General features: G+C 43.3%; 1 protein-coding gene across 1 annotated transcript; it reads right to left on the reverse strand.

Annotated features, from left to right (window-relative positions):
* Positions 1-441: 441 nt before the first annotated feature.
* MFAP1 (microfibril associated protein 1) lies at positions 442-12,216 on the reverse strand. The gene is made up of 9 exons (XM_056133482.1): positions 12,024-12,216; positions 7,160-7,379; positions 5,189-5,318; positions 4,382-4,569; positions 3,652-3,760; positions 3,368-3,528; positions 2,333-2,492; positions 1,102-1,191; positions 442-1,009 (listed from the first exon to the last, which is right to left on the reverse strand). Exons 1-9 carry the CDS (start codon positions 12,100-12,102, stop codon positions 827-829), a joined length of 1,320 nt encoding a protein of 439 aa, XP_055989457.1. The 5' UTR covers positions 12,103-12,216; the 3' UTR covers positions 442-826.
* Between the last annotated feature and the right edge of the window lie 563 nt (positions 12,217-12,779).

Genomic DNA, 12,779 nt, shown 5'->3' on the forward strand with positions numbered 1-12,779 from the left:
GTGTAGTTTTATTCCTTTGATTTTGGGGCCACACCAGGCTGTACTCAGGGGGACCCCATAGGGTACTGGAGATTGAACTTGGGTTAATGATGTGCAAGTGTAGGTAGACCCTACCTGCTGTACTCTGACCCTTATCTAGTATCTTTTTTTGGGGGGGGGGGGGAATTACACCTGCCAATGCTCTGGGGTTATTCTTGGCTCTGCACTCAGGAATTATTCCTGGCGGTGCTCAGGGGACCATATGGGATGCTGGGGATTGAACCCAGGTTGGCCGTGAGCAAGGCAAATGCCCTACCCACTGTACTATTTCTCTGGTCTCCCCATCTAGTATCATTAAAAAACACCCTTCTTGGTGTGTGATTCTTTTATTTCTTGGCACACACAAATGGATCAAAAAGTGTGTTCACGTAGAAAAACAGACTCCAATTAAAAACTCAAAAGAGGTTTCAAGAGCATAGAATTTTCTGTAAAATACATTGTTTATATGTCCACATTTCTCAACCAAGCTAAGGGGCTGGGAAAAGAAACCTGGAATAGTCCAAGTGAATTTCGGAAGCCAGGGTAGTAAGACCTACGGTCTCTCACACCTAGTTTTAAATGGGTATCTTCTGATCCTATCTGAATAGTGCTTTTCTGTGGTTTTCTCAGTCTGAGTCCAAACCTCACAACGCACCTTCAAAGACCGCATCACCAATGTCCACAAGTTATGGCAGTAATTCCAACAGGATGGTTACAGGGTCCATGTAAATAATGGTAAAAGAAAACCAAGGACCAGATGCTGAGACTTCCTCTTGTTCCACAGCTAAAAGAATAAATAGTCGAACTCTTAGGTGGTTTTCCGCTTCTTGGCAGATGGTCGTTCAAATACATCTCGTACCCCTGCTGCTTTTTGTTTAAAGAATTTTGTGTTCTGGGCACTCTCTTGACCCCATGCTGAATCAAAGGAAGTGGTGTCTTGATCCACAAGATGGGTATATTTGGTACGACCAGAGCGCCCAAAGTTCTTGACCTAATAGAAAGACAAACATGTTATACTACTAAACAGATCCTAGCCCAAAGTAACATTACTTTTTATCCCCATTCTTATTAAAGTACCCATACCTGCATGACTTTAGGAAGAATGGTTTTATTGAAATGATCCTCGAGAGTAGGTGCACTGAAATCTCTCTTGTAAACTTCTTCATCCTCATCCTGTAAAAAAAGTCTTATTATTAATCTGTGGTTTTATTTCTCATATATTCAAACTACAATTTTAATAAATTGCAATGAGGGATACGAAGAAAGCAGAGGATACTAAACTTTTTTTTTTTGAGCTTATACCTAGCTGAAACATTTTACTTTGTCTTTCTTATTCCTAAAGAGACTTTTTTTTTTGACCACACTGTTGGTGTGCCGGTATCATTTCTGCTAGGGCTTGAGAGATTTTGAGAGCGTAGAATTTTCTGTAAAATACATTGTTTATATGTCCACATTTCTCAACCAAGCTAAGGGGCTGGGAAAAGAAACCTGGAATAGTCCAAGTGAATTTCAGAAGCCAGGATAGTAAGACCTATGGTTTCTCACACCTAGTTTTAAATGGAGGTAATACAGCAAGTACAATGCTGGGCCATGTACAAGGTACTGCTATGTTAAGAAACACTGAGGGGCCAGAGCATTAATAGATCAGGTAGGGCGCTTTCAATGCATGAGGTTGACCTGGGCTCAATTCCCAGCACCACATATGGTCCTCTGGGCCTGCCAGGAGTGACCCCTGAGGCAAAGCCAGGAGTAAGCCCTGAGTGTGGACATCCGTGGCCCCCAAATTAACAGCAACATCCACAAGAAACACTGAAGCTGCTGAAATGCTTAAATATACTTTGTGACTCTGAAATAGTACAAGAAATAATTTCCACTGACCCCATTCTCCATGTAGAAAACTACTGGACTGAGTATCTAGATAATGAGCAAGCATTTTCTGCTTATCAGAAAACACTGAATAGGGCCTGAGAGAGAGTATAGCGGGTAAAGCTCTTGCCTTGTGGGGATGACTCAGGTTCAATTCCTGGCATGCCATATGGTCCCCTGAGCACTGCCAGGAGTAATTCCCAAGTGAAGAGCCAGGAGTGACCCCTGCACATTATTGGGGTTGGCCTAGAAAAACAAACCCCCAAAAATTCACCACTGATGATTTTAGTTGAACTAAATATTTTATTGGGTTTATATTCTACAGCGGTAAAAAAGTAAATGGAAGTAACTGGTAATATCCCAAGATCCGTTTATTCTTGAATGGGAGAGGAAAACTCAAAGCTTAGTTATTTCTACTGCCCAACTTTTTCATTCCCTTTTCACTTACCATGAAGAAGGCACCACGGTGATAATATTTCTGTAAGAACTTGTATTTGCCCTTGACAGCTTTGTTGGTAATGACTTTACCATTTGCCCGAAGTTCTGCTCTCCTCTCTTCCTCAGTCAGATTTCGCATGCGCTCAATTTCTGCCTTTTCCTTCTCCAGCCTGTCCAAAGAACAAAAGTCGTCTAGTTCGAGTTTCAGAAAGACCAGTGTGGCTTCCTTCAAACACTGTTTTGCCAGAGAGAGAGTGCTCAAAGGACTGAGTATAGTATGCTCTGCATGCAGGAGGCCCAAGATTCAAAAGTTGCCCCCTCATCCCCCAACACAGACACACTACTGGGTATCATCCCAAACAAAAACTCCAGGTGAAATAACTCAAGAGGCCTGGGCATAAACCTGTTGTACTATCCTGCTACGCCCCCCTGAATTGCTGTACATGGCTCCAAACCCAAAATGAAAGTAAAAAGGGGCTGGAGAGATAGTACAGCAGGTCGGGTGTTTATGTTGCCCATGGCCAAACAGAGTTTGATCCTGGTCTTTGAAGCCCTAGTGATCCCTGAGCACAGAGCCAGGAGTTAGCCCTGAGCACTGCCAGGTGTGGCCCCAAAAATCAGAGGCAAAAAAAAAAAAGATGAGATCATTATGTCTTCAAGAGCAGGTATTGAAAACTTTCAGAAGTTAAATTTAGATTATGAAGTTCAGCTATACTGCTTGACTACACAACATAGGTACTTCCTTCCTAAAAAATCTTGGAAGGGCTGGAGAGATAGTACAGTGGCTAAGGTGCTAAAAGCTGGTTTGATCCCTGGCAACTGCATAAGTGCCTGAAGCACAGCTAAGGGTTACTTGTGAGTTGGAATGCCACAGATCCACTGGTTGGAGTTAAAGATCCACTCTCCAGAAAAATACAATGTAAGGAAATTGAAGCAGGAACCCTAAAGGAACCTAGAATGGGACTCACAGCAGGGCCTGTGCCTTAGAACTATCCCTAACCTAGCCCATTAGTGGCATTAACTGTGGGCCCAACTTATTACTCACGCTTCTCGATCTTCTCTGTCTCTCTTGATTCTTTTTAGCTCACGAACTTTCCATGCCTCATACTCCTCCTCATCATTTTCATCATCAGTATTGAGTGCATCCAGTGCAGCTAGGGACCGCTTGTTCTCCTCTAGCTCTTTCTTGGTCTCCTCTTCTACAATCTAGATAGGAAAAATAATTAAACTATTGGACTTCCTTACATTCCTCAGATAAGCTTTTACTGCTATGCTTCTCTTACTCTAAATCCTTACACTAAATCCTCACAGCCAGCCACACCCTTTTACCTTGAGTGTATACTTGCGTCTCTCTTCAGCCATGCGTTTTGCCTCCTGTTCCAGTTCCTTTTGTTTCAATGCTTCAGCTTCACGTTCTTGAACTGTTACTCGGTCCTTCCTGTAGCATAGATGTCATGTTAACTGCTGAGTATCTTAGAATAGGTAGATGTCTTTGTTAAGGTTCTGAACATTCCCCACCTCATATTCCTCTTTATCATAATCATCATCACTCCTGAGTGCATTCAATGCAGCCACAGATGGCTTTTACTCTTTCACCTCTTTCTTGGTCCCTAAATCAAGTCTCATCCAAATCAGGCAAAACCAAAAATAATCTCTGGCTCTATTCATTGCAAAGACCCAAATGAGAGTCAACTCAGATCAACATAGCATCAGAATTTATCTTTGAGATAAAAGCAAGGAACCTGTTAAATTCTAAATAGTGGGATATCCATCAGGAAGGGGATAGGAATCTACTTTCAAGCTTATTTTGTGCATAACATAATTTATAACCTTGGATAAACATATGGTTTATAATGGGAAGGGAGACAGGAAAACTCACTGGGATGTGTTGCCAACACCAAGGTATTCCTCAGTAAATATTCTGCAGAGTTGATTAATGGGCAGATTTCACTTTCTGTGTAAGTTTTGGAAGAGCATGGGATATAAATAGGTGACTTTTATTTTCAGATCTGGAAAATGGTGACCATATGGACTCAGGCATGGTTTGTAAAATACTTACTTTCTAATGAAGACTGGCTTGAGGCGGGGCTCCATCTCATCTTCGCTGTCTGTGTACTCTTCATACTCAGACTCTGATTCTGACTCCTCCCCAGAACGTCCCTCATCTTCCACCTCCATCACTTCCAGCTCTTCATTTTTTCTCTCCTGTGCTCGCTGACGCATCATACCACGGCGCCTCTCGATTTCCTACCAAGTCACACACCCAGTCAGCCAAACGCTGTGTGTCCTATGCTGGCCTTTTATTTATTTACTTTGGGTTTTTTGGGTTACACCCAGCAGTGCTCAGGACTTATTCCTGGCTGTGTGCTAAGGGACCACTCCTGGCTGGGCTATATTGGGATGGCAGGGATTGAACCTGGATTGGCCATATGCAAGGCAAGCACCTTACCCGGTGTGCTATTGCTCCAGCCCTGAAGTTGGCTTTTTAATTTCTCTCATCAAACTCAAGAAATTATGATGAGTAAATGCAATTTAACAATATTCTACTTTCAAATCTACTCCCAACAGGAAACACTGGAAGAGTTCTGTCCAATCTTCTGCTTAGCGCTTAGAAAAGCAGCACAGGCCCTAACTTTTAGCATGTAAAGAAAGAACTTCTTATTTTCCTTTTTTTTTTTTTTTTTTGGCTTTTTGGGTCATACCCGGCGATGCACAGGGGTTACTCCTGGCTCATGCACTCAGGAATCACTCCTGGTGGTGCTCGGGGGACCAGATGGGATGCTGGGAATCAAACCCAGGTTGGCAAGGCAAATGCCCTACCCACTATGCTATGGCTCCAGCCCCTTAGTTTCCTTTTTGTATATACCTCATCATCAATTTCCTCCTCCTCTTCTTCACTGGTATCTTCTCGTTCCACACGCCAAGCATCCCCTTCTACCTCTGAGTCACTTTCTCCAACTACTTCCGGTTCCACTATTTTCCGATGTCGGGCCAATCTGGAAAAAAACAAAACAGTATTTCTAAGTGTAAAACTAGTATTACCAAAACTGAGGGGCATCAACTGCATTTCCATAGTCACTGAGCACCTTGAAATTATGTCTATTTTTATTAATAATGAAGTTTTAGGGCTGAAGCGATAGTAGAACGGGTAAGGAGCTGGCCCTGCATATGGCCAACACAGATTCAATTCTTGGTTTGGCTCCAGAGCTTTCGAGGCATGATCCCAGAGGGCAGATTCAGGATTAAGTCCTGAGTGCTACTGGATGTGGACTAAAACAAAATAATGAATTTTTATAGTATCTTAATGTACAGAGTGAGGTTCATAACAAAGAAATTAACTCAAAGTCAGTATCAGAGCAAACAGATAACATTGGACCTAAAATATTAATTATACCAAGGTTTTTAGATCACTGCAAGAAACTCATGGAAGTGCACTGGAATATACATAATAGTTCAAAGTAATTTACAGTTTAAACACTAGATCACATGTTTTTTGCAATGGCAATCATATACCCGTAAAACCAAGTTTTTGGTAGCTGCAGTGATAAAAGCATTTACTGCATAAAAATTAATGTGGAACAAGACACAGTGGTAACACTGTCAATCTAATTCCAAGGACTGAGAAACTGTATGTAAAAAGAGGCACAGAAATTAGTAGCAATGAACTTTTATGTGAGAATAAAGAGTATTTTCCTTTTATGTGCATTCTATTACACAGAAATAGAACAAAATTATAATTCAAGTATCTGGATCAGATTAACAAAACTATCTGGACAAAACTTTGGGTTCTGCGAAAAAAATTCCTGAGGCAGCAAAGATACAGTACATGAGTTAAGGCTCATGTGTTGCATTAAGCTGACCCCAGTCTGAGTCTTGCCATCACATGATCCCCGAAGCATCTGTAGGTTCAGCCCTAGAGAGGTTCCTAGAGGTCGCTGAGCACCCAAGGTATGGCTCTGGAGGACATACAGCACTGTAGGAACTGAGTAGTATTGCACCCTTGGGCCTCAGCACTGACTTACTCATCTGCTTGGCTGAACATTGCCAGGAATGGCCACCAGGACTCCTGAGTACTACTAGGGAGTCTCCTCCCAAGAAAATATTCAGCAGACAATATAAAAGTTGGAAACTTTGGGATTTATGATTTACTCTGTAAAGGGTGCCACCCCTTTCCCCCCTTTTTGGGGCACACTTGGCGATGCTGAGAGCTTCTGGCTGTGTGCTCAGGGATCACACTTGATGGGCTCAGGGGACCAAGCGAGTGCAAGGAGATTGAACCCAGGTTCTACCACGTGCAAGGCAAATATCCTACCAGCTCTTCTATCTTTCTGGCCCCATGTAAGGTAAGGCTTTAATCAACACAACAATATTTAAAATCCCTTGTGGGGAGACTCCCTTTTCTCTGTGAGACCATTAGGCTTCATTCCTGCTTTATCAGTGTATTTTCTCCAATAGTCTCTAGAAGCTACGAATGGGTGAATCAGCTTAAGTTTTATGAAACATCTTTGTGTTTCCCATCAACAAATCAACCCATGAGCTGCATTTTCTTTTTCCTTAATGAGTTAATCAGGGCCTTCCTTTGGGTTACCTGCTGTTTACGGTTGCCACTTACCTCTCTAACGTTGGTTGTTCTTCCCTAGAGACTTTGTGCGTGAGTGTTCTTATTTGGAAAATGGGGAAAGTAATACCTACTACATAAGTTTACTGTACGAGTCATGAGAATTAGTAAAGGTACTTAGAACAATGTTTAGCATATAGCAAGATTCAGGTATAATTTCTTATTACTGTTGTTCTTATTAACCTGTAAGGGTTCTGGGAAGCACAAATCTTAGCTTACCTTTCTTCCACATCTTCACTAATGCGGTTCTGCAAACGACGCAGCCGAGGGTCACTGGATGAATCTTCCTCCTGTTCCTCAGGCTCTGCTTCTTGTTCTTTGGCTTTCTTAATGAACTGAAATTCTTCATCCTCCTCATCGGAGGATTCCATAGGGGCATAGTCCGGCCTCTTTCCTGACACATAACGTTTCACCTTCACTTTCTCCATCGAAATCTCACCTGGGTAAGAAAGATAATATTATGCTTCAGTAGCTTCCTTCTCAATGTCCTTCAGCTCTTGGCATGTGCAGGTAGAGCCTTGTACTCATAGTTAAAAACAAAAGAGGGGCCAGAGCAATGGTGAACAATGGGAGGGTGGAGGGCATTTGCCTTGTCGTTGCTGACCTGGGTTCTATGCCAGCACCCCATAAGGTCCTCCAACCCTGCCGGAAGTGATCCTTCATTGCAGAGCCAGAACTAAGCCCTGAATCAGTGTGGCCCAAAACCAAACAACGGAAGGAAGAGTGAAGCAATGGAAAAACACAAATTCAAACAGATACGTTCACTTTTATGTTCACTACACCATTACTTTTCATAGTTAAAAAAAAAGGAAATAAGTGTACACTGATGAAGTGGGTGGATAAATAAGTGGTCTATATATACATTGGAATACTACTCCATTATAAAAAATTTAGGTAACAACCAACTATTACCTCACCAGCTGAGAAAGGGAATCAACTGTACAATAAAACATGGAAAACAGACTTAGTGGCAATCATAATTCAACATATGCAAATTCAAATTATAATGCTGCATTTTTTAAATCTATGCAATGTTTAAAACCAAGTTGCCTCAATAAAAATGGGGGGACAGGGTCAGAGAGACAGGAGAAGGCAGGCCACCCCAGTTCAATCCATGGTACCTCATATAGACCCCTAGCACTGCAAGGAGTGATTCCTGAGCATAGTCAGGAATAAGCCCTGGGCACCAATGTGTGGCTCCAAAATTAAAAAGCAAAACAGTTAAAACAAACAAACAAAAAGAACCATAATAAAAACGCAAACCTAAAGTAAAAATATCATTTACAGGGGCCAAACAGATATTTCATAGTTGAATGCATGCTTTGCATGCTGAAGGCCTGGGTCTGATCCCTGGCACTACGGGTCTCCTGGGCTGAGCATGGGGAGCAATCCCTAAGCAGTGTTTGAAGTGGCCTTAGAACAAGCACAAGCATAGCTGTATGTGGCCTAAAAACAAGTACAAAATCATTAACAGGGGCCAGGGACATAACAGATCAACAGTGGAGTACATACATTGCATATGTGACATCCTGGGTTTGATGCCACTCGGGGCTTTGTGCTCACGGTGGGCCTAATACAAGGCAAGCACTTAACCCCTATCTATCTGGCATTGCATGTATTGAGGTTGGGTATATATGGAAAACTGCTCTACCTTTGAATTTTGTTGTGAACTAATCTGCTCTTTTAAAAAAAAGTTGTATGGGACATAGAGATAGTACACCAGACGCTTACCTTTCCTATAGCTGATATGGATTCAATCCCCCAGCCCCACCAGGAATGATCCCTGAGCACAGAGCCAGGAATAGGCCATGAGCACCACTGATGTTGTCCAAAAAACCAAATACCATCTCCCCATAAAAACCAAAACAAAAGATTTATTTAAATGAACAGTAATTAAAAGAACGATCTCACTGACTTCTACCACAAAACATGGAAACAAACCCAAGAACTTGATATTGTAGAAGTGATATTAAAAATCAGAGGACACAATGCCCAAAAGGGTGGGAGGGAGGGGGGGAGGGAGAAGAAAAGAGGCATAGAGGCAGGCAGGGGGTGGGGGGTAATGGGAGGGAGCCTGGGGACACTGGTGTGCTGGGAAATGTACACTGGTGGAGGGATGGGTGTTGGAACACTGTATGACTGAAATCTAAAAATCGAATCATGAACCAGCTTTGTAAGGGCCTATCTCACAGTGATTCAATAGAAAAGTTTAAAAATCAGTGGAAGGGACTGGAGTGGTAGTACAGCAGATAGAGTGCTTGCCTAGAACCCTGAATAGCTCCCCAAGCACCACTAGGAGTGATCGCTGAGCAACAGAACTAGGAGTAAGCCCTGAACACTGCCAGGTGTAGCCCAAAAACAAAACAGGAAAAAAAAATCAGTGGGTTAGTCATATAAGAGTACTAGGGATAACTAGCTAGCCATAAGGTACAGTGAAAAATCTGATCTTTGCGGACTGGAGAGATAATACAGTGGGTAAGGTGCTTGCCTTGCATACTGCTGACCTGGCTTTGAACCCTGACATCCCATATTGTTCCCAGAGCACTGCCAGGAGTAATTCCTGAGTGCAGAGCCAGGAGTAAGTCCTGAGCAACCTCAGGTCTGAGGCCTTGAACCCCAACACAAAAACCAAAAATCCGATCTCTGATACCAGACAGACAAAAACCTCTAGGCCTGGGAATGTGGAGATGGCTCCAAGGACTAGAGTGCATGCTTTGCATTTGGGAGCCCGGAGTTTGAACCCTGAACCACATGTCCTTTAGAACACTTCTTGAAGGTCCCCAGCAGAGCAGGATCTGTGGACGGATCTTCATCCTCAAAGCCCAGCATTGACTCACTGGCCTGGATGACCAAGCGTCACTGTGCACCTGGGCCACAGTACTCAGTCCCATACCTCCCCCAACCCAAGATAAATTTATGTATGAAGAGGAAATAAACATGAACAAGATGTTTCAGCTTACTAGTAATGAGAGAAAAGCAAATTAGAATGAGATACTGTTTCATACACATTTGTCTGGTTAAACACATTTAGGTTTTCAAGAGTGTTCCTAGCTCTGTGCTCAGGTGACCATGTGGTGCTGGTTGAATGTAAGGTAAGCGCCTTAACCCCTATCAGCTGACCTGGAGAAGTAACTCTCAAAACTCTTACAAAGGACCGTGGAGAACAATTGGTAACAGGCAGTTAAGTCGATGAAATTCTAATCATCTGCTCTAAAGAAATTATACAAATAAACTGAGCAGAAATTTTTTGATCTGTTTAATATTAATTTATTTGATCTAATTTTGATTAATCTGTCTTTTTTTTTAAATTCTCATCAGTGAAACACCATGAGGTACAGTTGTAGACTTACAAATTTTTGTGCTTGAGTTTCAGTTATACAATGATTGAGTACCCATCCCTCCACCGGTGCCCACCACTAATCCCAGTATCCCTCCCATCCTCCCACCCCCCCACCCCGCCTCTGTGGCAGGGCATTCCCTTTTGTTCTCTCTCTCCTTTTGGGTGCTGTGGTTTGCAAAAGAGGAATTGAGTGCAATCATGTTCGGTCTGTAGTCTACTTTCACCATGCATCTCCCATCCTGGGCAGATCTTCCCAACACCCTTTACTTGGTGATGAGCAGAAATTTTTAAAGATGACAACTGAAACACTTTGTTACAGGAGAAAAAAAATGCAACAAAAGTCCTTCAATAGGGAAAAAACCTGCAGTTTAATTACACAGTGGAATTTGGAAGCAGTTAAAATGAATCAGAACTACCTATAAATAGTGAACAATTTTCAAAAGCCTTAATTTTTTTTATAAGGCGGCACAAGGAAAGTTATAGAATTAAAACAAATCCGATTATTTTCTAAAATCCTTACTAAAAAATTGACTTTTTGGGGTCTAACTCCTTAAATAAGTATGGTGTTCCTTCTTCCACATGCAATATCAAAAATCCTAAACTTTCTCTGCCCTCAGATATAGCACTTGTTTCATATACCTAAAGGAAGTATGATAGAAAAGATCTCACACTGCTTAAAATATGCCTCTTTATAAACATCTCATGTCTATTAAAAGTTTTTTCTTTTTTCTTGTTTTGGCTTTCAGCAACCAACGATGCTCTGGGGTTACTCCTGGCTCTGCAGTCAGGAATTAATCCTTCCGGTGCTCGAAGGACCACATGGGATGCAGAGGATCAAAGCTTGGTTGGCCACATGCAAGGCATAAGCCCGACCGTTGTACTGTTGCTCAGGCCCATGAAATACGAGTTTCTTAAGGTTAAGGGCCTGTCTTGTACAATTCTGAATTCAATTCAATAAATACAGCGACTGCATTGATTGAAAGGGCTAGAAAGCTTCTTAGTTAAGACATGGGGTGAAGTGGGGTGGAAAGAAGCCACCAGGGTGCAATCCCCGGTACCCCAGATGGTCCCTGAGCTCACCAGAAGTAATTCCCGAGCACAGACCCAGGAGTAACCCCTGAGCATCGCTAGGTGTGGTCCCAAACCTGACAAAAACCAAAAAGCAAGAAAGACATGGATCTGGTCTCAAGTTGCTCAGGAGCTCAAGATCTACAAGACCGAAATAAACACATAAGTATCTGTGGCGATGAGTTTAAAAAGAGGGAGAGGAGCCAGAGCCATAGTACAGCGGCGGAGAAAGGGCGCATGCTGGCATGAAGCAGACCTGGGTTCGGTACCCGACACCCCCTGAAGTCCGCTGAGCGAGTCAAGAGTGATTCCTGAGTGCAGAGCCAGCTGTAACCTCTGAGCATCACTGGGTGAGATACAAACCCCCCCACCAAAAAAAAAAAAAGATTAAGAAAAAGGGCAGCACCAAGGGTAAACAAAGTAAAATTGGCCCCGTCCCTGGCCTATAATACATAAGGGCTGAGGAAAGAGGAGAGCTAGGTGCCGGCAGCCGTGCTACAGTAACGAGATAAAACTTGTCTCTTAGGCAAGCTACTGGGTGCGACTCTGCCAGGAAAAGTCTAAAAAGTAAGAAACAGGTCTTAAGGTCGGCGGGGCTGGGGAGACCCCCTCGGGAGAGGTTTGAGACAGGACGTGGAAGCAAGAGCGGGAAGCGCCAAGGGCTCAGTTCAGTACCTTTTTCATTGCGAACTGGGACGGCCCCAGCCGTTGACTGAATGGGCGGCTGTTTCATGAGTGCACTTGGGACCGACATTTTGATGGCTTGCGCTGGTGACTCCCCAAATGTGACCGATTCCGAACGGCGAGCAGCGACCACGTCAAGGATCCAGAGAAATCTCCACTTGCGCGCCTCTGAGCTCCGGATAGCAACACCACCTACGGCCGGGAGAGAAACCGGAAGTAGCGAGCCGAGGATTGTGGGATCGTGGAGGGCGCCGGCTGGACCCGGGAGTCTGCGCACGGCAGCCTGCGGTCTCGGAGTATTTGGAATCCGCTTTCGGAGGGTAATCTAGGTTTTGCCGGTAAAGTTTAGCTTGATTAGTTTGGTTTGAAGTCGAGGATAATGGCTTCGTGGAAAAAGAAAAGATTAGAAAAGGGCTGTTTGTTCACTTTTGGCGCTTAAAATTAAAAAAAAAATTTTTTTTTTGGTTCTTTGGTCCATACCCGCCGATGCTCAGGGCTTACTCCTGGCTCTGCACTCAGGAACTTCTGGCCGTGCCCGGGGGACCATATGGGATGTCGAGGATCGAACCCGGGTCAGCCGAGTGCAAATGCACCACGCAGAATTAGATTTTAATCAGATTAGAATCCCTGATTAGATTAGAATCCCTGGCTCCTGATGAACTCGGTGAACTAGATTGAGTGGGTGGCGATGGGATCTTTTGGTGATGCTCCGTTGGCTTCACGACTACTATCCATTGTAATCCTCAC

The sequence above is a fragment of the Sorex fumeus genome, unplaced genomic scaffold (assembly GCF_029834395.1).
Source record: "Sorex fumeus unplaced genomic scaffold, SorFum_2.1 ptg000098l, whole genome shotgun sequence".
Lineage (NCBI taxonomy): Eukaryota > Metazoa > Chordata > Mammalia > Eulipotyphla > Soricidae > Sorex > Sorex fumeus.

Bases quoted from the DNA above. Each gene is read 5' to 3' on its own strand.
- MFAP1 (XM_056133482.1), bottom strand. From the start codon at position 12,102: ATGTCGGTCCCAAGTGCACTCATGAAACAGCCGCCCATTCAGTCAACG. The intron at 3,529-3,651 runs GTAAAAGGGTGT...TTTCCTATCTAG, and splicing joins GACGCAAGTATACACTCAAG to ATTGTAGAAGAGGAGACCAA. The intron at 2,493-3,367 runs GTGAGTAATAAG...TTCTTTGGACAG, and splicing joins GACAGAGAAGATCGAGAAGC to GCTGGAGAAGGAAAAGGCAG.